Source organism: Bufo bufo, chromosome 2, assembly GCF_905171765.1.
Source record: "Bufo bufo chromosome 2, aBufBuf1.1, whole genome shotgun sequence".
NCBI lineage: Eukaryota > Metazoa > Chordata > Amphibia > Anura > Bufonidae > Bufo > Bufo bufo.
Window position 1 is genome coordinate 9,456,315 of NC_053390.1, and position 27,761 is coordinate 9,484,075.

The following is a 27,761-nucleotide window of genomic DNA, read 5'->3' on the forward strand; positions in this document are numbered from 1 at the left end:
TGAAATAAACCTGTGAATCACCAAGAGATATATTGTTTGGCTTTACGGCTCTCGTGCAAGTACATCATTTCTGTATTTTTCTTTTTTATATTTCCCACCCCCAGGGTTTTGGTTTTATATTGATACATTCGTTGGAAAGAAAACAGGACAAATGCGTAGTAAAAATGTAAAAAAAATGCATTAAGTGTATTTGTTATTCAACAAGCAGAGGAAAAATGAGTGGCCGACCTAATGGCCAGTACTTATCTGACACATAGAAAATACTAATAATTCGTCCACATGTCTCCATTCATAATCTGCAGGTAATAAAGATGGAGTAGGGAGGATACATATAAAACATATATGAGCATCACTTGGTCACTGAATTCATGTTACCATTATTCAGGGGTTAATTAGATATTTGAAACTGCTCAGTCTACTTGTGTTCTTTCTATTCTTACTCCCTGCTATGATCTCAGGTTGACGGGACGATGGGATATACTATTACACCTCCACAAAAAAAATTCTGAGGGAAGTTCCCAGTTTCTCCCGACAATATCTCGCTTGACTGATCTAAAGTAGACTTTCTGTTCTCTCTCCTGTGTCTTTGACAGGGCAACCTCCAGGTTTTGTACTTTGGCTTCTGAACTGTCCTGGAAAAATGAGGCCTTAGTGCCAGGCTTCTGGGAGGGTCTGTCTGATCGCATAAAGGATGAGGTGGCAGGTTTTGATATCCCAACTACCTTGGACAATCTGATTATCTTTTCTACTAGTAATTCCCACCACCAATATATCACTCAGCTCCAGTATCTAGATAGGTTTAACATTAAACCGCAGGAATGTACATATGGGGTTAATTATCCCAGAGCACCCGGTCAGATAAATCAGTGATAAAGCAATGAAGGTAACAGCGCGAGGAGAAAGTATAATATGAGCCAAGAAGACAATGTCTGTCAGTGACAATGGTGACGCTGTCGTGGAGAAAGAAGAGTTTATTTTATCTGTAAATACTGTTTGGATGAAGATAAAACATTAATATGTCCACATACGTTATAAAACTATTACACGGAGCGTTATTACTTCTTCCCATGTCACTCTGGACTCTCCTGCAGTGTGGGTGGAGGTGTGAATACAGTGATTAGAAGCAAGGTTCATGGGGACAATTCATCTTCACTGCTCTGGAGGTAAACAAGGCTCTTCTTCTCTTCCTTATATCCACAATACTTTTCCTCTGTGGATCTTGGTCACAGTTGATCTCAGAGAAATATAGGTTGATACTTTGGTAGATCCAGGATAATTCCACCACAAATAAACCCTCTTATTGGCTGTTAATGTCAGTGAATAATCTGATATGTTAAATTTATCTTTTTCTGCTTTCATAGCATTTCCCACAGTCCAAATAAGAATATGGTTTCTTCTCTGTGTGAATTCTCTGATGATTTTTAAATCTTTATTTCCATGTAAAACATTTTTCACATACAGAACATTAAAATGGATTCTCCTCTGTGTGACTGCTCTGATGACTAAGTTTGGCTTTTGCAATAAAACATTTCCCACATTCTGAACATGAATATGGCTCCTCCCTTGTATGTAATTTCTGATGTTTAACAAGATTTGATTTATCATTAAAACATTTCCCACAATCTGAACATGAATATGGTTTCTCTCCAGTGTGTCTTCTTTGATGAAAACTAAGTTTGGCTTTAGTAATAAAACAATCCCCACATTCTGAACAAAAGTATGGCTTCTCCCCTGTGTGCATTCTCTGATGTTTAACAAGATTTGATTTATCTGTAAAACATTTCCCACATTCTGAACATGAATACGGTTTCTCTCCTGTGTGACTTCTCTCATGTCTAACAAGATCTGATTTTTGCGCAAAACATTTCCCACATTGTGAACATGAATACAGCCTCTCTCCTGTATGAAATCTCTGGTGTTTAACAAGATTTGATTTCTGTGTAAAACATTTCCCACATTCTGAACATGAATATGGCTTCTCTCCTGTGTGAGCTTTCTCATGTCTAACACGATTTGATTTATCTGTAAAACATTTCCCACATTCTGAACATGGATATAGCTTCTCTCCTCTGTGACGTCTTTTGTGTCTAACAAGACTTGATTTATCTATGAAGCACTTACCACATTCTGAACATGAATATGGCTTCTCTCCTGTGTGACGTCTCTCGTGTACAATAAGATGTGATTTTTCTCGAAAGCTCTTCCCACATTCTGAACAGGAGTATGGCTTCTTTCTTGTGCAAATTCTTCTGTGTATAGAAAGAACTGAGCCTTTTGTGGACTCTTTACCACAGTGAAACTTTTCACCCCCTTTCTGACCTGTACTTGTGGTAACAATCTGTGATTGGTCAGGAGAAGGTTTCTCGTGATCAGAGTGATTATATGATAGATCTGTACTGTGAGGTCCTGGATGTACAATAAGGGTAATGAGGTTTTCTCCTGAGGAGCGCTGCATGATATCTTCATCTTCTACTTTATGATCTAGTGATAACATGAAGTTTCCCTCAGAATTCTTACTGAGATTTCCTGTTAAGATAAAAATTGGAATTTGTGATTTTTTTTCCCCAAACCATAAAGTACACAAATGTATAACATTCCTATTAGGCTGGAATTGGATCCCGCAGGAAGGAGAGGAATAAGACTCTTTTGTTGGGTACAGTTTAGGATTGAGTAGATGTTTGGGTTCGGCCGAACTTCGGGTAAAAGTTTGGGTTCAGGATCCAAATTTGAACCCGAACCCCATTGAAGTCAAACTTTGGTGCACTAAAATGGCTGTAAAATAGTTAAAGTAAGGGCTAGAGGGTTGCAAAAGGAAGCAAATGGGGGTAAGAGCAGGACAATTGCTCTGCAAACAAATGTGGATAGGGAAATGACTTAAAATAGAATAAAAATTATAATCTTGAAGTAAGAGGTGGAGGTCAAAATGGAGTAGGAGGTTGAGGAGCTGGTGGACGTGGTGGTGTAGGTGGTAGCGGAGGAGGTAGCAAACACTGTTTTTGTTGTTTTATTTTTATTTTTTTCCCTTAAATTTTTTTTCTTTATTTTAAAAACAAATTAAATAAATTTGGGAAGACCCCAAAACATTGGGAAATAGAAAAGAGAATGCAAAGAGAAAGTGCGCTGGAGTCTAACAATGGCTGGGTGCAACCAGTTTACTTTACTATTCAGCACAAAGTACAGACAAGTCCTATGGGATCCATGCCTGGTTCATTTTAATGAACGTATTCTTGTCCACGTTGGCTGTGGACAGGCGGCTGCGCTTGTCTGTGATCACCCCCCTTGCCGTGCTAAGCACTCGTTCAGACAATACACTGGCTGCAGGGCAGGCCAGCACCTCCAAGGTGTAAAGGGCAAGGTCAGGCCATGTGCCCAATTTGGAGACCCAGAAGTTGAATGGGGCAGACCCATCAGTCAGTATGTGTAGGCGTGTGCACACGTACTGTTCCACCATGTTTCTGAAATGCTACCTCCTGCTAAGACGTTCCGTATCAGCTGGTTGTTGTGGAGTGCTGACAAAGCTTTTCCACATTTCGGCTATGCTAACCCTCCCTTCTGAGGTGCTGGGTGTGCCCCAGGTGCACTGGCAACTTCCTCCTCCTCTGCCTTCGCCTTGTGCTTCCACTGAGCCCCCGCTGTCAGATGGGAATGCCACCAGCAGCGCGTTAACCAGCGTGCGCTTGTACTCGCGCATCTTCCGATCACGCTCCAGTTAAAGAATTAAGGATGGCACATTGTCCTTGTAGATCCAGCAGGGTGGCCACCTAGTAATCTGCACTGGTTAGAATGTGGGCAACTCGGCAGTCATTGCGCAAGCACTGCAGCATGTAGTTGCTCATTTGTGCCAGGCTGCACAGAGGCAACGACAAGCTGTTCTCTGTGGGAGGTGTATCGTCTGTATCCCCACAGCCACGCTCCAGTACACGGTTCCTCATCCTCCAGAACTGTGTCCTGGCTGGACAGTTGTGTACCTGGCCTCTGTTGATGCAGGAACCCACCCTCCGAGCCACTTGTGAATGACTGGCCTGATAACCGTGAAAGTGACCCCTCTTCCTCCTCCTCTACCTCCTGTACCACATCCTCTTCCATCATTGCCCGAAGCGTTTTTTCAAGGAGACATAGAAGTGGGATAGTAACGCTGAGGATGGCGTCATCGTCACTAGCCATGTTGGTGGAGTACTCGAAACAGCGCAACATGGCACACACATCCCGCATGGAGGCCCAATCGTTGATGGTTAAGTGGTGCTGTTCTGCAGAGAGACTCACCCGTGCGTGCTGCAGCTGAAACTCCACTAATCGCCTGCAACTGCTCGCACAGTCTCTCCAGCATGTGCAAGGTGGAGTTCCACCTTGTGGGCATGTCGCATATGAGGCGGTGAGCGGGTAGGCCGAAGTTACGCTGCAGCGCAGACAGGCGAGCAGCAGCAGGGTGAGAACGCCGAAAGCGCACACAGACGGCCCACACTTTCTGCAGCAGCTCTGACATATCGGGGTAATTTTTCAGGAACCTCTGCACCACCAAATTCAGCATATGCACCAGGCAAGGGATGTGCGTCTAACCGGCTAGACCCAGAGATGTTACGAGATTTTGCCCATTATCGCACACCACCAGGCCGGGCTTGAGTCTCAGTGGCACCAACCACTCATCGGTCTGTTGTTCCACGCCCGTCCACAGCTCCTGCGCAGTGTGTGGTTTTCCCCCCAGATGAGTTTCAAAACAGCCTGCTGTCATTTACCCTTGGCTGTACTTAAGTTCGTGGTTCAGGTGTTAAGCTGACTGGATGAAGAGGTGGTAGAGGAGGAAGCGGAGTAGGAGGAGGAGGCAATGAGACACATCCTGCAATCCTCAGTGGTGGAAGGACATGAGCCATACTGCTATCCGCCTCAGGCCCAGCCGCCACTGCATTTACCCAGTGTGCAGTTAGGTAGATATAACATCCCTGCCCGTGCTTACTGGTCCACGTATCGGTGGTTATGTGGACCTTGCCACAGATGGCGTTGCACAGTGAACACCTGATTTTGTCTGCCACTTGGTTGTGCAGGGCAGGGATGGCTCACCTAGAAAAGTAGTGGCGGCTGGGAACCACGTACTGTGGGACAGCCACCACCATAAGGTGTTTAAACGTCTCCACCAGACGGAATGACAGCATTTCAAAGGCCAGGAATCTTGAAATGCTGACATTCAGTGCCAGGGATCGCTGGTGGGTAGGGGGGTACTTCCTCTTTCTCTTCAGTGTTTGGGGAATGGACAGCTGAACGCTTCCATGGGACAGTGTGGACATGCTGGGTGGAGGTGGTGTTGTTGCTGCCACATTGCAGGATGGCAGGTGCCACTGTCACTCCAGAGGGGGAGGAAGAGGCAGGGACTGCAACAGAAGAGGGTGTAGGAAGAGCCTGAAATCTTTCGTGGTTTTTGAGGTGTGTACTCGACTGCAGCTCGTGCTTTTCATTTAGATGCCTGGTCATGCAGGTGGTGCTCAAGTTTAGAACATTTATGCCTCGCTCCAGGCTCTGATTGCACAGCGTGCAAACCACTCGCGTCTTGTCGTCAGCACATTGTCCGAAGAACTGCCATGCCAGGAAACTCCTTGGAGCTGGCTTTGGTGTGCTCAGTCCCTGGGTGCGGTGTGCAGTAGCAGGTGTACTGGCTAGGGGACGGCCACTCTTCTTTTGCACCCTGCTCCCTCTTTTGCTGTGCGGCTGGCGCTGTGTGACCAACACCTCTTCCTCCGAACTGCACACATCACTCGCATGACCTTGATTCCATGTGGGGTCTAGGATCTCATCATCCTCCACATCATCTTCCACCCACTCCTCACCCCCGCCCTCCTTGCCGGTCTGCACACTGCAGAAAGCCCCAGCAGTTGGCACCTGTGTTTCGTCATCATTAGAGACGTGCTGCAGTGGTCCTCCCATGTCCACATCCTGAAACATAAGTGGTTGGGCATCAGTGCACTCAATCTCTTCCACTTCTGGGGCATGGCTAGGTGGATGGCCGACGGAAACCCTGCCAGCAGAGTCATCAAAAAGCATAAGAGACTGCTGCATGACTTGGGGCTCAGACTGCTTGGCTGATTTGCAAGGGGGTGAGGTGAAAGGCAGATGCTCATGAGCTGCAGGTGCTCTGCGCTTTCAGCAGGGGACCGGGTGGGAGACAATGTAAAGGAACTGGAGGCACTGTCAGCCACCCAATCTACTATCGCCTGTACTTGTTCTGGCCTCACCGGTATTCGGGCCTACAAAATAACGCTGAACGTTCTGTCGCTATCGTGCACCTGAGGAATGTGTTTCATTTGGGCTTGTAGCTGGCACAGATCTACCACGTCCATGTCCTCTCCTGCAACAGGAGCTCCACCAGCAGCAGCACAACCAGGGCCACGTTCCTTATTTAATGCTCTCCTCATTCTTTGACCCACCAAACTAACAGGTGGATTAACTAGATGTATTTTCCTGTCACGTATACACTGCAGGTGTTCCTCAGACAAAGAATGGGTATATGTCACCCACCGAACTAACAGATGGATTAAGTAGATTTATTTCCCTGTCACCTATGCAGTGCAGATGTACCTCAGACAAACAATGGGTATATGTCACCCACCCTGCAGCCTTTCAACAAGCTTTATTAAATGCCCAAACACTGAACTCGAACTTTTCCTGAAAAGTTCGGGTTCAGGTACCTGAACTTGCAAAGTTCATTACGGACCCGAACTTTACAGTTCGGGTTCACTCAACACTAATCCAGTTATGTCTGGCTGAAAAACTGCATCAAAAATTGCATGTGGGATTTCAGCCTTACAACTGATTTAGCAGTGGAAAATGAGGAATTTCTATTGCATAATCCCACATTCAAAATGCCAGCAACAGCCTTCCATTCACACCTTGTACATGTGATCAAGTTCTTTTTGGCAGCTGATTTGAAAACACGTGAGAAGTTATATGTTACTTCTTTGAAGCAGATTTCATGTTGGATCTCTATAGAAGTCAATGGAGAACAAAAAACCTCACTCAAAACACTTAAAACAATTTCAATACAAGCACCACCAAATTACAAAACCACCACCAAAAACTACTGTTTTCGGCTACTTTTCTGCTACTGATTTTTCTGCTGTGGATTTGCTATGTCAACAAAGTCTAATAAAGTTTTATACAACACTTTGACAAATTCCACGACTCCCCCGTCACCCTGCACCCCATGATCACTATTATCACATAAACCATAACTTGATAAAATTTTAAAAAGTACAACCATGTCTGCCTATCGAACAAGTCCTCTGCCAATGCAGTTGGGCCTTTAGTACCAATTCAGCATCACTGTGATACAAGAACTTAATGAGGATCCGTCACATTATCACATTCCTGATTATATAGATCTCTTAGACCTGATGAAGTCACTTGGAAAATCCATTTCATAATGCACACCTAGAGCTAAACCCCTTAAATAGGCTTCAGCAAATCGCACTTCAGATCATAGACCCGAAGTTGATTCGTTCAAAAACTTTGACGTTAATGCTGTTTCTGGAGCCAAACTTCATCTCACCCGAAGTCACGTGAGACTTCAGTGAATAACTTTGGTATTCCTATCTGCGTATTTAAAACATTTAAATATAGGAATCTCAAGTGGGCTTTGGTAACGAGGTACCAGCCAGTACCAAAGCCCACTTCGGATATGCAGATAGGAATACTATAGTCATTCAACGAAGTCTCACGTGTCTTCGGGCAAGACGAAATTTGGCTCCACTGGGCCAATACATTTTAAAGCTGTATAGAAACAGCATTAACAACAATGTTTTTGCCTACGCTTAATGACTCATGCTAGATATATCCGTAATATTTATAGGGACCAGAAAATCTAAGTGGTTGACTAGAGGGAATTGCTTCCTCTTTCTAGCCATCGGAACACAGCTATGTAATTGAGGGGTAACAATCCAGTATGATGGCACCTGGGGCATAACAAAATCCCCAAGCCTTGCCATTAGCATCTGCCCAATATGCATGGCACACTACCAGTCAGTGTACTGCTGCCAAACAATAATTTGGTGGAAAACGATGTAATCCAAAGTACTATACAAGTGATCAAAGGATCAGTTTTCACAAAAATGTAAGATTGTGTTCAATATTTTTTTTTAAAAGTGCCCTAAAAATAAACCCCTTTAAATTTTTTTTTTTTTTTAAAGTTATTCACCATAAAAACAACCCATACAATTAAGATAAAGTATTCATACTGAACAGTGTATGGTGTAAAAAAAATTCATATCAGTACAGAAGTTAGCAGGGCAGATGAAGACGGAGGATCACGTGATCTAAGCTTGTCTGTGATGCCTTGTAGTCTGCCTCAGCCAAACAGGATGATATAGACATGTGTCATAGGCACTTTACACAAGCCCAAAAGGGAAGCCATGTGTATTGTCAGATTGGACACGGATGGGTCAGGACATCACAGAGACGGCAAAGAAAAAGGTTTAGACTTACTCTGCATTTACATGCAGTGATTGAGCACACAACTGTCGGGAAGGAGGAGCTGCATTTACATGTATCGATCACCTCCACAGTATAAGGATTAATGATGGACGAACATTGTCTGGGAGGATGCGCGAATGCGATCAAATGTACGCGAACCACAAGTTTGCGGTGGGCCTATTTACTTTAATGGCAGGCGAGCCTAAAAAACCTTCAGGTCATTATTGCAGCCAGCAAAAACACTTTATCCAGCTCACCTTCTTGGTCAATGAATATTCCCGATTCCAGAAACCCTGGGGGTGTGTCCCTGTTGCAGGCTGCAAGTAACTTGAAAAGGAATGGTCTCGGATTCAAATAGAGATCCTCTTTAAAAACGTCTTCTTTATTGATACATTGAATAGACAGCAGACACAGCCACTTGGTACACAGAATCAAAGCGTTGACGCGTTTCGGGTACTGGACCCTTAGTATTGCAGCCACCAAATACTTACATGAAGTGCACAAATCGTCCTACAACATGGACAGTGACATACCAGAGGGGGATCAATGGCAAATTTCTCACAAAAAATATGTATTTTAATCAGGGGCCATTTTTATGCGTCTTAAAAGGGAAACTGTCAAAAATGTGGCCTGCTGGAGCCTAGAAAATTTTTATTTTAGGCCCCACGGGAGTACGGGCCCCAAACATTAGGCATTCACCGGATAGAAAACATCAAGAGATTATGTCGCTGGAGGTATATTAGATGGTCATTGGATAACAATTTTACTTCAGGCCAGTGGAGTACAGGACCCAAAAATTATTCATTCAATGTACAGAAAAGAACAAGTGATTATGTGGCTGGAGGTATACGTATTAGACGGTCATTGGATATAAATTTTACTGCAGGCCAGTACATATAAATGTCAAATACATACAGTTGCAAGAAAAAGTATGTGAACTCTTTGGAATGATATGGATATATTAGACAGTCAGTGGATATCAATTTTACTGCAGGCCAGTGGACTACAGGCCCCAAAAATTATTCATTCACCGTACAGAAAAGAACAATTGATAATGTGGCTGGAGGTACATTAGGCTGTATGCATTCACCATACATAAAAGATAAAATGATTATGTGGCTGGAGGTATATTAGATGGTCAATGGATATCAATTTTACTACAGGCCCCAAAAATTATTCATTCACTGGACAGAAAACATCAAGTGATTATGTGGCTGGAAGTATATTAGACGGTCATTGGATATCAATTTCACTGCAGGCCAGTACTCATACATGTGAAATACATATGTTTAAAAGAACAAAAAATATAAAATTGGATTAAAAACATGGCTAACGAAATCCCCCCTCTTGAAAAAACACCAAATGATAATAGTTAAAATTCGATAACACGTGGTCATCACAGGTGTTAAATTCCTCCGAACATTAGGCATTCACCGGACAGAAAAGGCCGCTTTTATGCCGCTCTATTTACAAACCGGATTCCAAAAAAGTTGGGACACTAAACAAATTGTGAATAAAAACTGAATGCAATGATGTGGAGATGGCAAATGTCAATATTTTATTTGTAATAGAACGTAGATGACAGATCAAACGTTTAATCCGAGTAAATGTATCATTTTAAAGGAAAAATAAGTTGATTCCAATTTTCACGGTGTCAACAAATCCCAAAAAAGTTGGGACAAGTAGCAATAAGAGGCTGGAAAAAGTAAATTTGAGCATAACGAAGAGCTGGAAGACCAATTAACACTAATTAGGTCAATTGGCAACACGATTGGGTATAAAAAGAGCTTCTCAGAGTGGCAGTGTCTCTCAGAAGCCAAGATGGGTAGAGGATCACCAATTCCCACAATGTTGCGCAGAAAGATAGTGGAGCAATATCAGAAAGTTACCCAGCAAAAAATTGCAAAGACTTTGCATCTATCATCATCAACTGTGCATAACATTATCCGAAGATTCAGAGAATCTGGAACAATCTCTGTGCGTAAGGGTCAAGGCCGTAAAACCATACTAGATGCTCGTGATCTCCGGGCCCTTAAACGACACTGCACCACAAACAGGAATGCTACTGTAAAGGAAATCACAGAATGGGCTCAGGAATACTTCCAGAAACCATTGTCAGTGAACACAATCCACCGTGCCATCCGCCGTTGCCAGCTGAAACTCTACAGTGCAAAGAAGAAGCCATTTCTAAGCAAGATCCACAAGCTCAGGCGTTTTCACTGGGCCAGGGATAATTTAAAATGGAGTGTGGCAAAATGGAAGACTGTTCTGTGGTCAGACGAGTCACGATTCAAAGTTCTTTTTGGAAATCTGGGACGCCATGTCATCCGGACCAAAGAGGACAAGGACAACCCAAGTTGTTATCAACGCTCAGTTCAGAAGCCTGCATCTCTGATGGTATGGGGTTGCATGAGTGCGTGTGGCATGGGCAGCTTGCATGTCTGGAAAGGCACCATCAATGCAAAAAATATATTCAGGTTCTAGAACAACATCTGCTCCCATCCAGACGTCATCTCTTTCAGGGAAGACCCTGCATTTTTCAACAAGATAATGCCAGACCACATTCTGCATCAATCACAACATCATGGCTGCGTAGGAGAAGGATCCGGGTACTGAAATGGCCAGTCTGCAGTCCAGATCTTTCACCTATAGAGAACATTTGGCGCATCATAAAGAGGAAGGTGCAACAAAGAAGGCCCAAGACGATTGAACAGTTAGAGGCCTGTATTAGACAAGAATGGGAGAGCATTCCTATTTCTAAACTTGAGAAACTGGTCTCCTCGGTCCCCAGACGTCTGTTGAGTGTTGTAAGAAGAAGGGGAGATGCCACACAGTGGTGAAAATGGCCTTGTCCCAACTTTTTGGGGATTTGTTGACACCATGAAATTGTGATTCAACATATTTTTCCCTTAAAATGGTACATTTTCTCAGTTTAAACTTTTGTTCCGTGATTTATGTTATATTCTGAATAAAATATTAGAAGTTGGCACCCCCACATCATTGCATTCAGTTTTTATACACGATTTGTATAGTGTCCCAACTTTTTTGGAATCCGGTTTGTACATAAAACAGGGACTATTATTTGTTTTGGGTGGTGGCGGATATGTGTGGGCTGGCATGAGGAAATTCAATTAAACGCGGTCGTCACAGGTGTTGAATCCCTCCGAGATCCATGCCTCATTCATTTTTAGAAATGTGAGGTAGTCCACACTGTCCTGCTGCGCTGAACGTCCTTTCGGACAGAACACTTGACGAGGGGCAAGCCAAGAGTTCCATGGCAAATTGTGCCAGCTCTGGCCACAGGTCAAGCCTGCACACCCAGTAGTCAAGGGGTTCTTTGCTTCTCAGAGCATCCACATCGGCTGTTAAACCAATGTAGTGGGACACCTGTCAGTCTAGGCGCTCCCTGAGGCTTCATCCGGAGGGGTTCGATGGGTTGGCTGCAAGAATGATCTCATATCCGAAGTGACCAACACATCTTTAAACCAGGGCGGCTTCTTCCATGCGCTGTAGGATTGGTTTTCGCAACTGTTTCTCTGTGGGAGGAAATTGCTCTGCCAGCGCCCACAACAGCAGAATGCAGCATCTCTCGAAGCAAGGCCTGGAAATGCTGCATTCTGCCAGCCCTGTGATGCTGGTAACATGTCAGCAATTTTGTGATTGTACCGGAGGTTTAAGTACGTTTCCACTCATTACTGGTCATTGCCCTTTATGCTTTTTATACGGGGGTCCCTCTTCAAACACTGGAGCATGAAGGCCCCCATTTTCACTAAATTGGAAGCAGTAGAGCGGCCTAGCTCCTGCTCATCGTCCAGGAGAATGTCGTCCTCGGTCTCCTCCCCCCATCCACGGACAACATCAGGGATCCCAGAAAAGTTTAAAGCCTGCTTCTCTTGCTCCTCCCCCCAGGCACCATCCTCCTCTGACTCCTCTTCAGACTCCTACTGACTTGTCTCAGATGGAGTAGCCCCCCCTGGGAATTTATTCAGCATTGCGACTTCCTCATCTTCCTGCTCCTGCTCCTAGACAGCTTGATCAATGACACAACGCAATGCACGCTCCAGAAAGAAGGTATAAGGTACGATGTCACTGATGGCGCCCTGGCTGTGACTGACCAGTTTGGTGATCTCATCAAATGGCCGCAGAAGTCTGCATGTGTTGCGCATGAGCAGCCACTGGCGCGGTGAAAAAAAAGAAAGCTCCCCAGAACCTGTCCTGCCGCAGAGTTCGTACAGGTAGTCGTTAACGGCACGTTTTTGCTGGAGTTCCAGCTCGTCGGGCAGTCACAAATCAGATGTCTGACGGGCAAATGGTGTCGCTGCTGAATGTCAGCAAGGCGAGCCATGTCAGTGTAAGATCTTCTAAAATGACCATAGATTTTCCTGGCCTGCCGCAAAAAGTCCTGGACCCCGGGGTATTTGGCAGAGAATCCCTAGGAGTCGTCCCTAGGTGAGAATTGGGCTTACCGCGACTTATGCGTTGACAGCACAAGCTGCAGATGGCAACACTATTGTCAGCAGCTGACACGTAAAAAAAAAAGCCCATACTGCGGAACCATGTGCCGGCATCCTGGGAGCGCCAGATGTGACCATGCATGGTGGATGGCTCGCTCCAGATACATTTGCAATCTGCTTTTTGCCTCTGGTGCACTGCCAGTTCTGCCTGCTTCTCCTCCTTATCTGCTGCTCCGGCTTTCCCTCTGAACTCTCCTCCTCTTCCTCTCTTGTGGGCACCGACGTGACGTCCATCGACACGTCATCATCGACGTCACCTTCATCACCACTGACATTAGAGATCTCGGTGTAGGCAGTAATAGCGGGGACCACCCTCCTTGGGCTGATCTGGGTATTGTCGTCAGATCGCTGTGTGGCGGTTGTTGCTACCTCCTCTTCCTCATCCGATGCCAAGAATGGCTGCGCATCATTAAGGTCTGGGAATGGATGGGAAAATAATTGCTGTGACTCGAGTAGAGGGGCTATGGTGGTGGTGGTGTCTTTGGGGGTGCACACAGCAGAGAGTGAGGAGAGTGCAGATACAGAGGATGAGGAGGGCGCAGAAGTGGAAGGCTGAGTGAGTTACTCAACCAACTCTGGTGCATCCTTTAACATAATCGCACGCACCTTCTCCAACTTCCCACTTAGGCTCCGGCCTGGTGCACCTGCCCAACCCCTACTAACCCTGCAGAACGGCCTGCCTCTTCCTCGGCCTGTCATTTTCAAAATGACCCTGTGACAAAGTCCCTATAGAAGAGTAGTATTTGTGGAAGCATGTATATATAAAACCCCTTAATCAGTTTATTTTGGGGCAACAGGTATATCACACCAGTTGCCATTAGTTGTTCCAATAGCGTTTGTCCCTCTATCTAGCTACAGTATCACAGCAGAACCGCACACAACTGCTGCACAGTACACATGCACTATAATATACACTGCTCAAAAAAATAAAGGGAACACTTAAACAACACAATGTAACTCCAAGTCAATCACACTTCTGTGAAATCAAACTGTCCACTTAGGAAGCAACACTGAGTGACAATCAATTTCACATGCTGTTGTGCAAATGGGATAGACAACAGGTGGAAATTATAGGCAATTAGCAAGACACCCCCAATAAAGGAGTGGTTCTGCAGGTGGTGACCACAGACCACATCTCAGTTCCTATGCTTCCTGGCTGATGTTTTGGTCACTTTTGAATGCTGGCGGTGCTTTCACTCTAGTGGTAGCATGAGACAGAGTCTACAACCCACACAAGTGGCTCAGGTAGTGCAGCTTATCCAGGATGGCACATCAATTCAAGCTGTGGCAAGAAGGTTTGCTGTGTCTGTCAGCGTAGTGTCCAGAGCATGGAGGCGCTACCAGGTGACAGGCCAGTACATCAGGAAACGTGGAGGAGGCCGTAGGAGGGCAACAACCCAGCAGCAGGACCGCTACCTCCTTGTGCTCGCCAGAGGTAGCCTGACTGCCATTAGGTACCGAGATGAGATCCTCAGACCCCTTGTGAGACCATATGCTGGTGCGGTTGGCCCTGGGTTCCTCCTAATGCAAGACAATGCTAGACCTCATGTGGCTGGAGTGTGTCAGCAGTTCCTGCAAGACAAAGGCATTGATGCTATGGACTGGCCCGCCCGTTCCCCAGACCTGAATCCAATTGAGCACATCTGGGACATCATGTCTCGCTCTATCCACCAACGTCACGTTGCACCACAGACTGTCCAGGAGTTGGCAGATGCTTTAGTCCAGGTCTGGGAGGAGATCCCTCAGGAGACCGTCCGCCACCTCATCAGGAGCATGCACAGGCGTTGTAGGGAGGTCATACAGGCACGTGGAGGCCACACACACTACTGAGCCTCATTTTGACTTGTTTTAAGGACATTACATCAAAGTTGGATCAGCCTGTAGTGTGTTTTTCCACTTTAATTTTGAGTGTGACTCCAAATCCAGACCTCCATGGGTTGAAAAATTTGATTTCCATTTTTTTACTTTTGTGTGATTTTGTTGTCAGCACATTCAACTATGTAAAGAACAAAGTATTTCAGAAGAATATTTAATTAATTCAGATCTAGGATGTGTTATTTTTGTGTTCCCTTTATTTTTTTGAGCAGTGTACTTTCTATGTTAAAAAGTATATTATATTATAAGTATATTACACCCCTCAGTATGTCACACCTATCGATAGCACAACGTTACCAGTCCTTAAAAGGACATTTTTTTGGCCCTATTAGCTAGCGTTTGGTGTCCCTAACAGTCTCTCCCTACACTGGCAAAAGGCTGAATGTAAAATGGCGGCCAGATCGGGTTTAATTATAGGGTAGGGGTGTGTCCATATGCTGAAACGTCTCAATTCGCTGTCCTGTCCCACCTGATGGATGTGTCATGGGTCAAAGTTCTGCACAATGCAAATGAATATGGCGCCGGCGGACATTGCCATATGTTCGGCAAACCGCGAACGAGCAAAGTTCGCCGCTAGACGACCGCCGGGCAAACTGCAAGACCATCTCTAATAAGGATGAGTGATCTCTGCTGCTTGTGTAGGTGAAAAGTTGCATTTACATGTATCGATCACCTCCACAGTAAGAGGACGAGAGATGGCTGCTGTGATCACTCATTTCCATACAGAATCGTTGTTTCTGGGCAGCAGAGCGCTGTTCACACAGTACAACCTGCTGCCTCTTGACTGAGGTGTCTGCAACAACAATCATTTCACCTGAGGTACGAGCACTCTGATCCTTCATTGGGTGATCTGTGGCACCTGCACATGGGCCGAATATCTGGAACGAGTGTTTGTATGTTTATATATATGTTATAAATGTCATGAGTAACAAGTTGTGTAAATCTGCCCTTAGACACAAACCATACCGCTAATTCAGGGCCTTACAGGGACAGCGTTACGCTGCCACATACAGTCAACACCTATCTCTCCCGCCTCCTCATACTCATTCGGCTAAACAAGCCTTTGTATGCTACAGGCAGCGCGGGGAAATGTGCCTCCCACCGATGCTCCTGTGAGCTCTGCGGCCTTCTCCCTGCTCACCAAGCACAGCACCGTACATTGTATAGTGGTCGTGCTTGGTATCGCACTCAGCCCCATTACCCTTCCATGAGCTGCTCTTAGGCCACGTGACCGATGAACATGACTTCACCGGCCTAGGGTAAGCAGACAGAAGGCTGTGGCACTCATAGAAGCTTCCTGTCTTCTCAAACAGCTGATTGACCGGGGTCCCAGGAGTCGGCCCCCCACCGATCAGATACTAATCACCTATCCAGAGGATCTGTTATCAGTTAACAAGTGCCATAAAAACACCTTTATTAAGTGTACCAAACCTGACCTGACAGTGAATGGTTTTCCTGTGTCACAGTCCCCGTATTTTGCAATGGACTCCAATTGTGCATTTGTTTTTTTATTTGCTGTTTTTTCTTTTGCCTCACTCACCATTACATCGTAAAGTGCAATTGTGTTTTTTGCTGCCAATTTTTTTTTTGAAAGTTCAAAAAAATCCATTTATCAAAAACTGGTACCAGTCTTTCCACTCGACATAATTTCGTGAGTCACAGATTCCATGTATTGTAGTGGACTCTGTCCACCGATACCGAGTGACTTCACAATGAAATGTCTGGTAAATGACGAAGAGACTGGCAATGGGCAGAGTAATAGAAAACCAAACACTCATTCCACTTAACCCGCAAGTCAGAATGTGGGTGTAGTCCAAGCAGCAGCACAGCCGGCACCAGCCGTTCGCCCAGTAGTAGCAGGCCATGGTTCTCCCTCTCTTCCCGTAGGCAACAGACAGTGGCGTACGTAGAGAAGTAAGGGCCCCATAGCAAGGATCAAACCAGGCCCCCCACACAGGACAAAAAGGTTTCTGCCCAAACTCTTTTCAATGACCCTTGGCCCATTTTTCCACTGCCTCGTTTACTAAAAGCTGTTCCTTTTTGAGGGTAGAGTCCTGACCAAGTTTTTACCTCCAGTGGAAATAATCTCAACTAAGACTGGGCCCCCTCTTGCCCTGGGCCTCATAGCAGTTACATGGTCTGCCACTATGGTAGTTACACCCCTGGCAACAGACTATTATTGTGGAGGAATCAGAGATTGTGGACTGGATGGTTCACCCATCATCTCAGTCACAGCAGGATGTTGTTGATGTTACCTCTGATCAAGCCAGGATTCAGCACATTTCTCCTGCTCCTCCTTGTGGCCTCACAATTACATCATATCTATAATCACCCCCCTCTCCTTGTGGGGCACCAGAGGCACAACCTCGGGTGTTATGGAAGATCTTCAAGGAAGTCTTCCTGTTGATGAGTTGTGTGAGAACAGTCAGCATTTAGACTGCCTAGAGGAGGTTCAGGTGGATGCAGAGGATCTGATGACTGAGATGCATAGGTGTGTTGGTGGTGGTGACAAGGGCACTGATAGCTCTGGTGGTAGTGGCACTTGGAACAAGTACAGAGGTGGGAATCATGAGTGCGTGCAAGGAGCCGATGACATCACAGTTTGAAAAACGTTGCGATGATGATGATAATAATTGTGTGTCAGACAGGACCTGGGGCAGGGTGATGAGGAGGTGGTGATCACATAGGAGGAGGGTGGGGCAGCAATAATAAACTGAGTAAGTGTACAGCTAAAACATAAAGAAATGAACGCTAGAGGCCAATCTGCTAATATTGTGGTCAGCTCGGGAGCAGGTGATGCCGCTGCTGTTGGTGAAGGCTCAAAAGCTGTCAAACCTAGGGCAAGCATGTATGGTGGTGGCTCTGTGTGGGCACCTCCCTTGTAGGAATTTTTCTCCACAGTTTCTGCCAAAAAAACATTGTACAAGCTCTGTAGGTAAAAAAATAAATTATCTGTGGCCATTCAAACACAAATGTAGGAACTACGGCTCTCCTTCAGCCAGAATGAGAGGAGAATCTGATCAGAGATCACCGTCAGCTTGAATAAGGGGAACCCTTCATCATGGGGTGGGGACATCTCTAATTTAAAAGCAGCGCAGCAGCTGGTGATCAGATTTTCCTCCTGCCCTGAAGGCACCAAGGACAGAATCTGGTATCACTTCCTCCATTCATGATTCCTTACCTGTGGTGACATCTTCTGGAACGTCCTCCTCCACCTCACTCTTACACGGGGGATCGCCCATCATCCGCTCTTCTTCATCCTCCACTTTAATATCAGTCAGATCTTCCCCTTGATTTGTCATCTGTAACAATTCAGTACAATACAGCAGACAGGTGGGAAATCTAACAGATCCACAGAAGAGACCCCCACAATCTATGACCCCTCTATGACTGCAGGACCCCCCTATATAGATGTGTATAGGGCTCAGCTCCATCTACCTGAGGGTTCTCTGGGAGCTTCTCCTCTGGACAGTCCTGGGAATACAGAGGACGGGGACATCTCTCTGGTGGATTTCTCCTTCTGGATTCATCTGTGGAGACACAAGCACACAGTGACTGAATACATGGCCACCTGTAGATCTGTCTATAGAGCAGACTCTTCTCTCAGCTCTTTCACTTCTAGGTTTAGTGATCAATGTTCTGCTCCTCACCACCTGTGCCAAGGTCCACGCAAATAGCAGACCACAAAATTAAGTAACCTTTGGTCTATGAGAGCGAATGGCAGGGAGAGGACTGATGGCTCCTTCTACGCAATAGTACATTCTGAGGACCTGGTTACAATTAAGAGCAGCCTACCAATCAAAAAATGGTCTCAGCAGATCGTCCTGGGATAATGACACCTTTGCTTAGGCAGTAAATTTCTAGAGAGAGAACCTGCAGTGAAGACCTTCATCAGTCAGACACAGTACATGGAGAAAGTAATACAACTACTCCCAGTCTCCTCTCCACCAGGCACTGAGGTGTTGGAGAAAGCTCTACACTAGAGTTGAGCGGAAACCTGGATGTTCGGGTTCGGCCAACTTCACAAAAAAGTTCAAGTTCAGGATCCGAACTTGACCCCGAACCCCACTGAAGTCAGTGGGGACCCGAACTTTTGAGCACTAAAATGGCTGTAAAAATGTCATGGAAAGGGCTAGAGGGCTGCAAATGGCATCAAAATGTGGTTAAGAGCATGGCAAGTGCTCTGCAAACAAATGTGGATAGGGAAATTACTTAAAATAAAATACGTAAAAATAATAATCTTGATCTAGGAGGACGAGGTCCATATGGCGTAGGAGGTTGAGGAGGCGGTGGATGTGGCGGTGTAGATGGAAGCGGCGGTGGAGGAGGAGGAGGAAGCCAACACTGGGTTTTGTTTTGTTTTTTATTTAATCTTATTTTTTTGTTTAAATTTGGGTAGACCCCAAAACATTGAGAAATATAACCTGTGATAACCCCCTCTAGCTGTGCTAAACACACGTTCAGACAATACACTGGCGGCAGGGCAGGCCAGCACCTCCAAGGGGTAAAGGGTAAGCTCAGGCCATGTGCCCAATTTGGAGACCCAGAAGTTGAAGGGGGCAGACCCATCAGTCAGTACGTGTAGGCATGTGCACACATCACCATGTTGCTGAAATGCTGCCTCCTGCTAAGACGTTCCATATCAGCTGGTGGTGCTGGTTGTTGTGGCGTGCTTACAAAGCTTTTCCACATTTCGGCCATGTTAACCCTGCCTTCTGAGGTGCTGGTGGTGCCCCAGCTGCGTTGGTGACCTCTTCATCCTCCTCTGCCTTTGCCTTGTGCTTCCACTGTGCCCCCGCTGTCAGGTTGAAATGCCACCAGCAGCGCGTCTACCAGCGTGCGCTTGTACTCGCGCATCTTACGTTCACGCTCCAGTGATGGAATTAAGGACGGTACGTTGTCCTTGTAACGGGGATCCAGCAGCGCGGCCACCCAGTAAATCACCACAAGTTAGAATGTGGGCAACTCGGCGGTCGTTGCGGAGACACTGCAACATGTAATCGCTCATGTGTGCCAGGCTGCCCAGAGGCAACGACAAGCTGTCCTCTGTGGGAGGTGTATCGTCTGTGTCCTCTGTATCCCCCCTGCCACGCACCAGTGATGGCCATGAGCTGGTCTGGGTGCCACCCTGCTGTGAACACGGTTCCTCCTCATCCTCCAGAACTGTGCCCTGGCTGGACAATTGTGTACCTGGCATTTGTGGGTGCAGGAACCCACCCTCAGAGCCAATTGTAAATGACTGGCCTGAAACCCTATGAAATGATCCCTCTTCCTCCTCCTCCCCCTGTGCTACATCCTCTTCCATCATTGCCCGAAGCGTTTTTTCAAGGAGGCATATAAGTGGGATAGTAACGCTGAGAACAGCGTTATTGGCAGTGATAATGTTGGTGGAGTACTCGAAACAGCGCAACAAGGAACACAGGTCTCGCATGGAGGCCCAGTCATTGGTGGTGAAGTGGTGCTGTTCCGCAGAGCGACTCACCCGTGCGTGCTGCAGCTGAAACTCCACTATGGCCTGCTGCTGCTCGCACAGTCTGTCCAGCATGTGCAAGGTGGAGTTCTACCTGGTGGGCACGTCGCATATGAGGCGGTGAGCGGGAAGGCCGAAGTTACGCTGCAGGGCTGACAGGCGAGCAGCAGCAGGGTGAGAACGCCAAAAGCACGCACAGACTTTCTGCAGCAGCTCGGACATATTGGGGTAATTTTTAAGGAACCTCTGCACCAGCAAATTCAGCACATGCGCCAGGCAAGGGATGTGCGTCAAACCGGCTAGTCCCAGAGCTGCTACGAGATTTCGCCCATTATCGCACACCACCAGGCCGGGCTTGAGGCTCAGTGGCACCAACCACTTATCGGTCTGTTGTTCCATGCCCGTCCACAGCTCCTGCGCGGTGTGGGGTTTGTCCCCCAAACAGATACGTTTTAAAACTGCCTGCTGTCGTTTACCCCTTTACACTGACCGGATGAGGAGGCGGTGGAGGATGAGAAAGCGGAGTAGGAGGAGGAAGCAACAGGAGGCAAAGGGAAGCGCCCTGCAATCCTCGGTGGTGGAAGGACATGCGCCAAACTGCTATCCGCCTCAGGCCCAGCCGCCACTGCATTTACCCAGTGTGCTGTTATGGAGATATAACGGCCCTGACTGTGCTTACTGGTCCACGTATCCATAGTCAGGTGCACCTTGCCACAGATGGCATTGTGCAGTGCACACCTGATTTTGTCCCCCACTTGGTTGTGCACGGAAGGGATGGCTCTCCTGGAGAAGTAGTGGCGGCTGGGCACGACGTACTGTGGGACAGCCACCGCCATAAGGCTTTTAAAACTCTCCGTCTCTACCAGACGGAATGACAGCATTTCAAAGGCCAGTCATTTTGAAATGCTGGCATTCAGGGCCAGGGATCGCGGGTGGGTAGGGGGGTACTTCCTCTTCCTCTCCAGCGTTTGGGAGATAGAAAGCTGAACGCTTCTGTGGGACATTGTGGAGATGCTCGGTGACCCAGGTGGTGGTGTTGCTGGCAGATCCTGTTTGCAGGGTGGCAGGTGGCACTGTCACTCCAGAGGTGGATGAAGAGGCCGAGACTGCAGCAGAAAAGGAAGCAGGAGGAGCCAGAGACCTTTCTTGGTTTTTGAGGTGTCTACTCCACTGCAGCTCGTGCTTTGCACTTAAATGCCTGGTCATGCAGGTTGTGATCAGGTTGAGAACGTTTATGCCTCGCTTCAGGCTCTGATTGCACAGCGTGCAAACCACTCGTGTCTTGTCGTCAGCACATTGTCTGAAGAACTGCCACACCAGGGAACTCCTTGGAGCTGGCTTTGGTGTGCTCGGTCCCTTGGTGCGGTGGGCAGTAGCAGGCATACTGTCTAGGGGATGGCCGCTCCGCTTTTGCACCCTGCTCCCTCTTCTGCTGTGCTGGTGGCTCTGTACGACCACCGCCTCTTCCTCCGAACTAGACAGGTCACTCACATGACCTTGATTCCATTTGGGGTCGAGGACCTTATTGTTCTCCACATCATCTTCCACCCAGTTTTCACCCCTGCCCTCCTTGTCGGTCTGCACACTGCAGAAAGCCCCAGCAGTTGGCACCTGTGTTTCGTCATCATCCAAGACGTGCTGCGATGGTCCTCCCATGTACTAATCCTGAAACATAATTGGTTGGGCATCGGTGTACTCAATCTCTTCCACTTCTGGGGCAGGGATAGGGGGAAGGCCCTGGGAAACCCTGCTAACAGAGTCATCAAAAAGCAGAAGAAACTGCTGCATGACTTGGGGCTCAGACTGCTTGGCTGATTTGCAAGGGGGTGAGGTGAAAGACTGATGGACATCGGCTGCAGGTGCCAACTGTGGTCTTTCAGCAGGAGACTGGGTGGGAGACAATGTGAAGGAACTGGATCCACTGTCAGCAACCCAATCTACTATCGTCTGTGCTTGTTCAGGCCTCACCATTCGTAGAGCCCCATTCAGCTCTACCAAATACCGCTGCAGGTTTTGTCGCCTACTAGCACCTGAGGAAGGGGTTTCACTTGTGCGTGTATCTGGCACAGATCGACCACGTCCTCTCCCTGCAACAGAAGCTCCACCAGCAGCACCACGACCGGGGCCACGTCCCTTATTTGACGCTCTCCTCATTCTTTGCGTTCACCCATCAAACTAACAGATGGTTTATGTCAGGCGACAATGTAACCGCCAATAGTCAACAATTAAGTTCACTGATAGTAAGGCAGTGCCGGTGTCATAAAGAGGAAACATTTCTTGAGGTCACACAACATTGTGACAGGCGAATTTTATGCAATTACTTCACGGTCCCAAAATATGTTAATTTGTCAACCAACAATGTAACTGCGGTGTTGACTGGTTGTATTTGACTGTGACAAATGCAGCAAAGGCCCCAGATGTAGGGTCTTGCCCAAAATGGGTGTTTTTTTTAAACCCAGAATATAACTACAGTATTTAAAGCTTGTATTTGACTGTCACTAATTCAGCAAAGGACCCAAAATGTATTTTCTTGCAAAAAATGGGTGTTTTTTTTAAACCCTGAATATAATTGCAGTATTTTAAGCTTTTATTTGACTGTCACAAATTCACATATCCTGTGCTGGTGCACTGAACTTGCAAAAAATGGCCGCCGGCGCCCACCACAGACGGATAAACGTTATTTTTCTGTGTCACTGGGCTCAGGGCAGGGTAAAAAAAATGCACTGCACCCACAAAACAAAATGCTGTAGATCGCAGAGTTAACAAGCACTTCTGATAAAAGACTCTCTCCTATTCTCTCCCTCACAGCAGCAGCAGCATCCTCTCCCTACACTAAGCACAGCAGAGTGACGTGCAGCGCTACGTGACCCAAGCTTATATAGAGGCTGGGTCACATGCTGCACTGGCCAATCACAGCCATTAGTAGGCATGGCTGTGATGGCTTCTAAGGTCACACAGTTAAACGCTTGTTGATTGGCTGCTCTGCAGCGTTTCAAAAAGCGCCATTAACTCGCCGAACACCGAACCCGACCTTTTATTGGAAAAGTTCGGGTTCGGGTCCGGGGTCCAAAAATCCTAATATTCGTTACGAACCCGAACTTTACAGTTACTCTACATCTATTTCCCCCTCCGTCTCTTTTCCCTGGGAAGACGATTCCTTTCTCCTATTGAGCTGTTATGGCTGTGATGACATTTATTGGATATTTTCTGTGAGCCCATGACAGCTCTATGAGAGAGACTGCCACCCTGCTGGACAGGAACCTCTGAGATCACCGGAACACCCATCCTTCTCTGTAGGAGGTTACACCCTTCTCAGTATATACACCCACCAGCTGTGATATTAATACCACTGACAGACGCGGTGACTAACACGCCCAGAGCAGCGCGGAACAATGGAGTGTCAGCGGCGCCCCTGCTGGAAATGTAAGTTGGTGACACCGAGGGGGTGGGGGCGCGAATATGGCTGGGCGCCCAGAGTGTACAGCGTCATAGCAACCAATGATGCTGTGCACTCCGGGTGTCAGGAGGAGGGGCAGGAGGGTACAAGAGGAGCAGAGACGATGGCACAAGGGGAAAGAGACAATGGCACAAGGGGAAAGAGACGATGGCACAAGGGGAAAGAGACGATGGCACAAGGGGAAAGAGACGATGGCACAAGGGGAAAGAGACGATGGCACAAGGGGAAAGAGACGATGGCACAAGGGGAAAGAGACGATGGCACAAGGGGAAAGAGACGATGGCACAAGGGGAAAGAGACGATGGCACAAGGGGAAAGAGACGATGGCACAAGGGGAAAGAGACGATGGCACAAGGGGAAAGAGACGATGGCACAAGGGGAAAGAGACGATGGCACAAGGGGAAAGAGACGATGGCACAAGGGGAAAGAGACGATGGCACAAGGGGAAAGAGACGATGGCACAAGGGGAAAGAGACGATGGCACAAGGGGAAAGAGACGATGGCACAAGGGGAAAGAGACGATGGCACAAGGGGAAAGAGACGATGGCACAAGGGGAAAGAGACGATGGCACAAGGGGAAAGAGACGATGGCACAAGGGGAAAGAGACGATGGCACAAGGGGAAAGAGACGATGGCACAAGGGGAAAGAGACGATGGCACAAGGGGAAAGAGACGATGGCACAAGGGGAAAGAGACGATGGCACAAGGGGAAAGAGACGATGGCACAAGGGGAAAGAGACAATGGCACAAGGGGAAAGAGACAATGGCACAAGGGGAAAGAGACAATGGCACAAGGGGAAAGAGACAATGGCACAAGGGGAAAGAGACAATGGCACAAGGGGAAAGAGACAATGGCACAAGGGGAAAGAGACAATGGCACAAGGGGAAAGAGACAATGGCACAAGGGGAAAGAGACAATGGCACAAGGGGAAAGAGACAATGGCACAAGGGGAAAGAGACAATGGCACAAGGGGAAAGAGACAATGGCACAAGGGGAAAGAGACAATGGCACAAGGGGAAAGAGACAATGGCACAAGGGGAAAGAGACAATGGCACAAGGGGAAAGAGACGATGGCACAAGGGGAAAGAGACAATGGCACAAGGGGAAAGAGACAATGGCACAAGGTGGAGTGGAGCTGAAGGCACTGGGGGAGTGGAGCTGAAGGCACTGGTGGAGTGGAGCTGAAGGCACTGGTGGAGTGGAGCTGAAGGCACTGGGGGAGTGGAGCTGAAGGCACTGGGGGAGTGGAGCTGAAGGCACTGGGGGAGTGGAGCTGAAGGCACTGGGGGAGTGGATCTGATGGCACTGGGGGAGTGGAGCTGATGGCAGTAGGGTGGGGGAGAGCTGATGGCACTGGGTGGGGGAGAGCTGATGGCACTGGGGGATAGTGGAGCTGATGGCACTGGGGGAGTGGAGCTGATGGCACTGGGTGGGGGAGAGCTGATGGCACTGGGTGGGGGAGAGCTGATGGCACTGGGGGATAGTGGAGCTGATGGCACTGGGGGAGTGGAGCTGATGGCAGTAGGGTGGGGGAGAGCTGATGGCACTGGGTGGGGGAGAGCTGATGGCACTGGGTGAGGGAGAGCTGATGGCACTGGGGGATAGTGGAGCTGATGGCACTGGGGGATAGTGGAGCTGATGGCACTGGGGGGGAACTGATGCACTTCGGCTGATTGGCAGAGGGGTACACGGGGGAACGAAGGGTGTTGGGGACTGATGGAAGGAGGTCTGATGAGTTTTTATAAAGGAAAACAGTCTATTAATTCATATTTTCTTATTAGAGTACTCGATTAATCGTAAAAATAATCGGTAGAATACTAATTAGTTTGCTGTAGCCCTACGATGGACTCTCCTTATAAAAGTGAGGACCTGTTCACACCACGTCTGAACCTCCAGCAGAACATATGTGCGGAGGGTTTCCTTTATATCTCCAGAAGCTCTGATGTCCGGATTGATAGAGTCATACAGGGGCGGACATTGCCCAGAAGCTCCATGTATAATCTACAATGTATACGCTCCGGAACATGGCTTTTACAGGACGCCTCTGATAGAGCAGTGTAGTCTATTATACCGGCCCGATGGAGGCCAGAAGGACACGCTCCCATCATGTGAATGGAGCCCTATGGATATGACTGACATATAAAGAACATGTGGCCTCTAATGTAATGTGAGAAGAAACTGTGGAGCTCCTCCATTACATGTCACTGCACACACGTGTACACACTGCACATGACGGCTCTTACCTTGTGATATAAGAGGCTGGTGCTCCTCCATTACATGTCACTGCACACACGTGTATATACTGCACATGACGGCTCTTACCTTGTGATATAAGAGGCCGGTGCTCCTCCATTACATGTCACTGCACACACGTGTATACTCTGCACATGACGGCTCTTACCTTGTGATATAAGAGGCTGGTGCTCCTCCATTACATGTCACTGCACACACGTGTACACACTGCACATGACGGGTCTTACCTTGTGATATAAGAGGCTGGTGCTCCTCCATTACATGTCACTGCACACACGTGTATACACTGCACATGACGGCTCTTACCTTGTGATATAAGAGGCTGGTGCTCCTCCATTACATGTCACTGCACACACGTGTATACACTGCACATGACGGCTCTTACCTTGTGATATAAGAGGCTGGTGCTCCTCCATTACATGTCACTGCACACACGTGTACACACTGCACATGACGGCTCTTAACCTGTGATATAAGAGGCTGGAGCTCCTCCATTACATGTCACTGCACACACGTGTATACACTGCACATGACGGGTCTTACCTTGTGATATAAGAGGCTGGTGCTCCTCCATTACATATCACTGCACACACGTGTATACACTGCACATGACGGCTCTTACCTTGTGATATAAGAGGCTGGTGCTCCTCCATTACATGTCACTGCACACACGTGTATACACTGCACATGACGGCTCTTACCTTGTGATATAAGAGGCTGGTGCTCCTCCATTACATGTCACTGCACACACGTGTATACACTGCACATGACGGCTCTTAACCTGTGATATAAGAGGCTGGAGCTCCTCCATTACATGTCACTGCACACACGTGTATACTCTGCACATGACGGCTCTTACCTTGTGATATAAGAGGCTGGTGCTCCTCCATTACATGTCACTGCACACACGTGTATACACTGCACATGACGGCTCTTAACCTGTGATATAAGAGGCTGGAGCTCCTCCATTACATGTCACTGCACACACGTGTATACTCTGCACATGACGGCTCTTACCTTGTGATATAAGAGGCTGGTGCTCCTCCATTACATGTCACTGCACACACGTGTATACACTGCACATGACGGCTCTTAACCTGTGATATAAGAGGCTGGAGCTCCTCCATTACATGTCACTGCACACACGTGTATACACTGCACATGACGGCTCTTACCCTGTGATATAAGAGGCTGGTGCTCCTCCATTACATGTCACTGCACACACGTGTATACACTGCACATGACGGCTCTTACCCTGTGATATAAGAGGCTGGTGCTCCTCCATTACATGTCACTGCACACACGTGTATACACTGTACATGACGGGTCTTACCCTGTGATATAAGAGGCTGGTGCTCCTCCATTACATGTCACTGCACACACGTGTATACACTGCACATGACGGCTCTTACCTTGTGATATAAGAGGCTGGGGCTCCTCCATTACATGTCACTGCACACACGTGTACACACTGCACATGACGGCTCTTACCTTGTGATATAAGAGGCTGGTGCTCCTCCATTACATGTCACTGCACACACGTGTATACACTGCACATGACGGCTCTTACCTTGTGATATAAGAGGCTGGTGCTCCTCCATTACATGTCACTGCACACACGTGTATACACTGCACATGACGGCTCTTACCTTGTGATATAAGAGGCTGGTGCTCCTCCATTACATGTCACTGCACACACGTGTATACACTGCACATGACGGCTCTTACCTTGTGATA

The 27,761-nt window shown here is 47.4% G+C and overlaps 1 protein-coding gene across 1 annotated transcript; it reads right to left on the bottom strand.

Moving 5' to 3' along the window:
- Nucleotides 1-594: 594 nt before the first annotated feature.
- Nucleotides 595-18,081, bottom strand: LOC120991987 (gastrula zinc finger protein XlCGF17.1-like). The gene is made up of 2 exons (XM_040420749.1): nt 18,025-18,081; nt 595-2,526 (listed from the first exon to the last, which is right to left on the bottom strand). Exon 2 carries the CDS (start codon nt 2,492-2,494, stop codon nt 1,466-1,468), a length of 1,029 nt encoding a protein of 342 aa, XP_040276683.1. The 5' UTR covers nt 2,495-2,526; nt 18,025-18,081; the 3' UTR covers nt 595-1,465.
- Between the last annotated feature and the right edge of the window lie 9,680 nt (nt 18,082-27,761).

Coding starts and splice junctions, on each gene's coding strand:
- LOC120991987 (XM_040420749.1), bottom strand. CDS start 2,494: ATGTTATCACTAGATCATAAAGTAGAAGATGAAGATATCATGCAGCGC.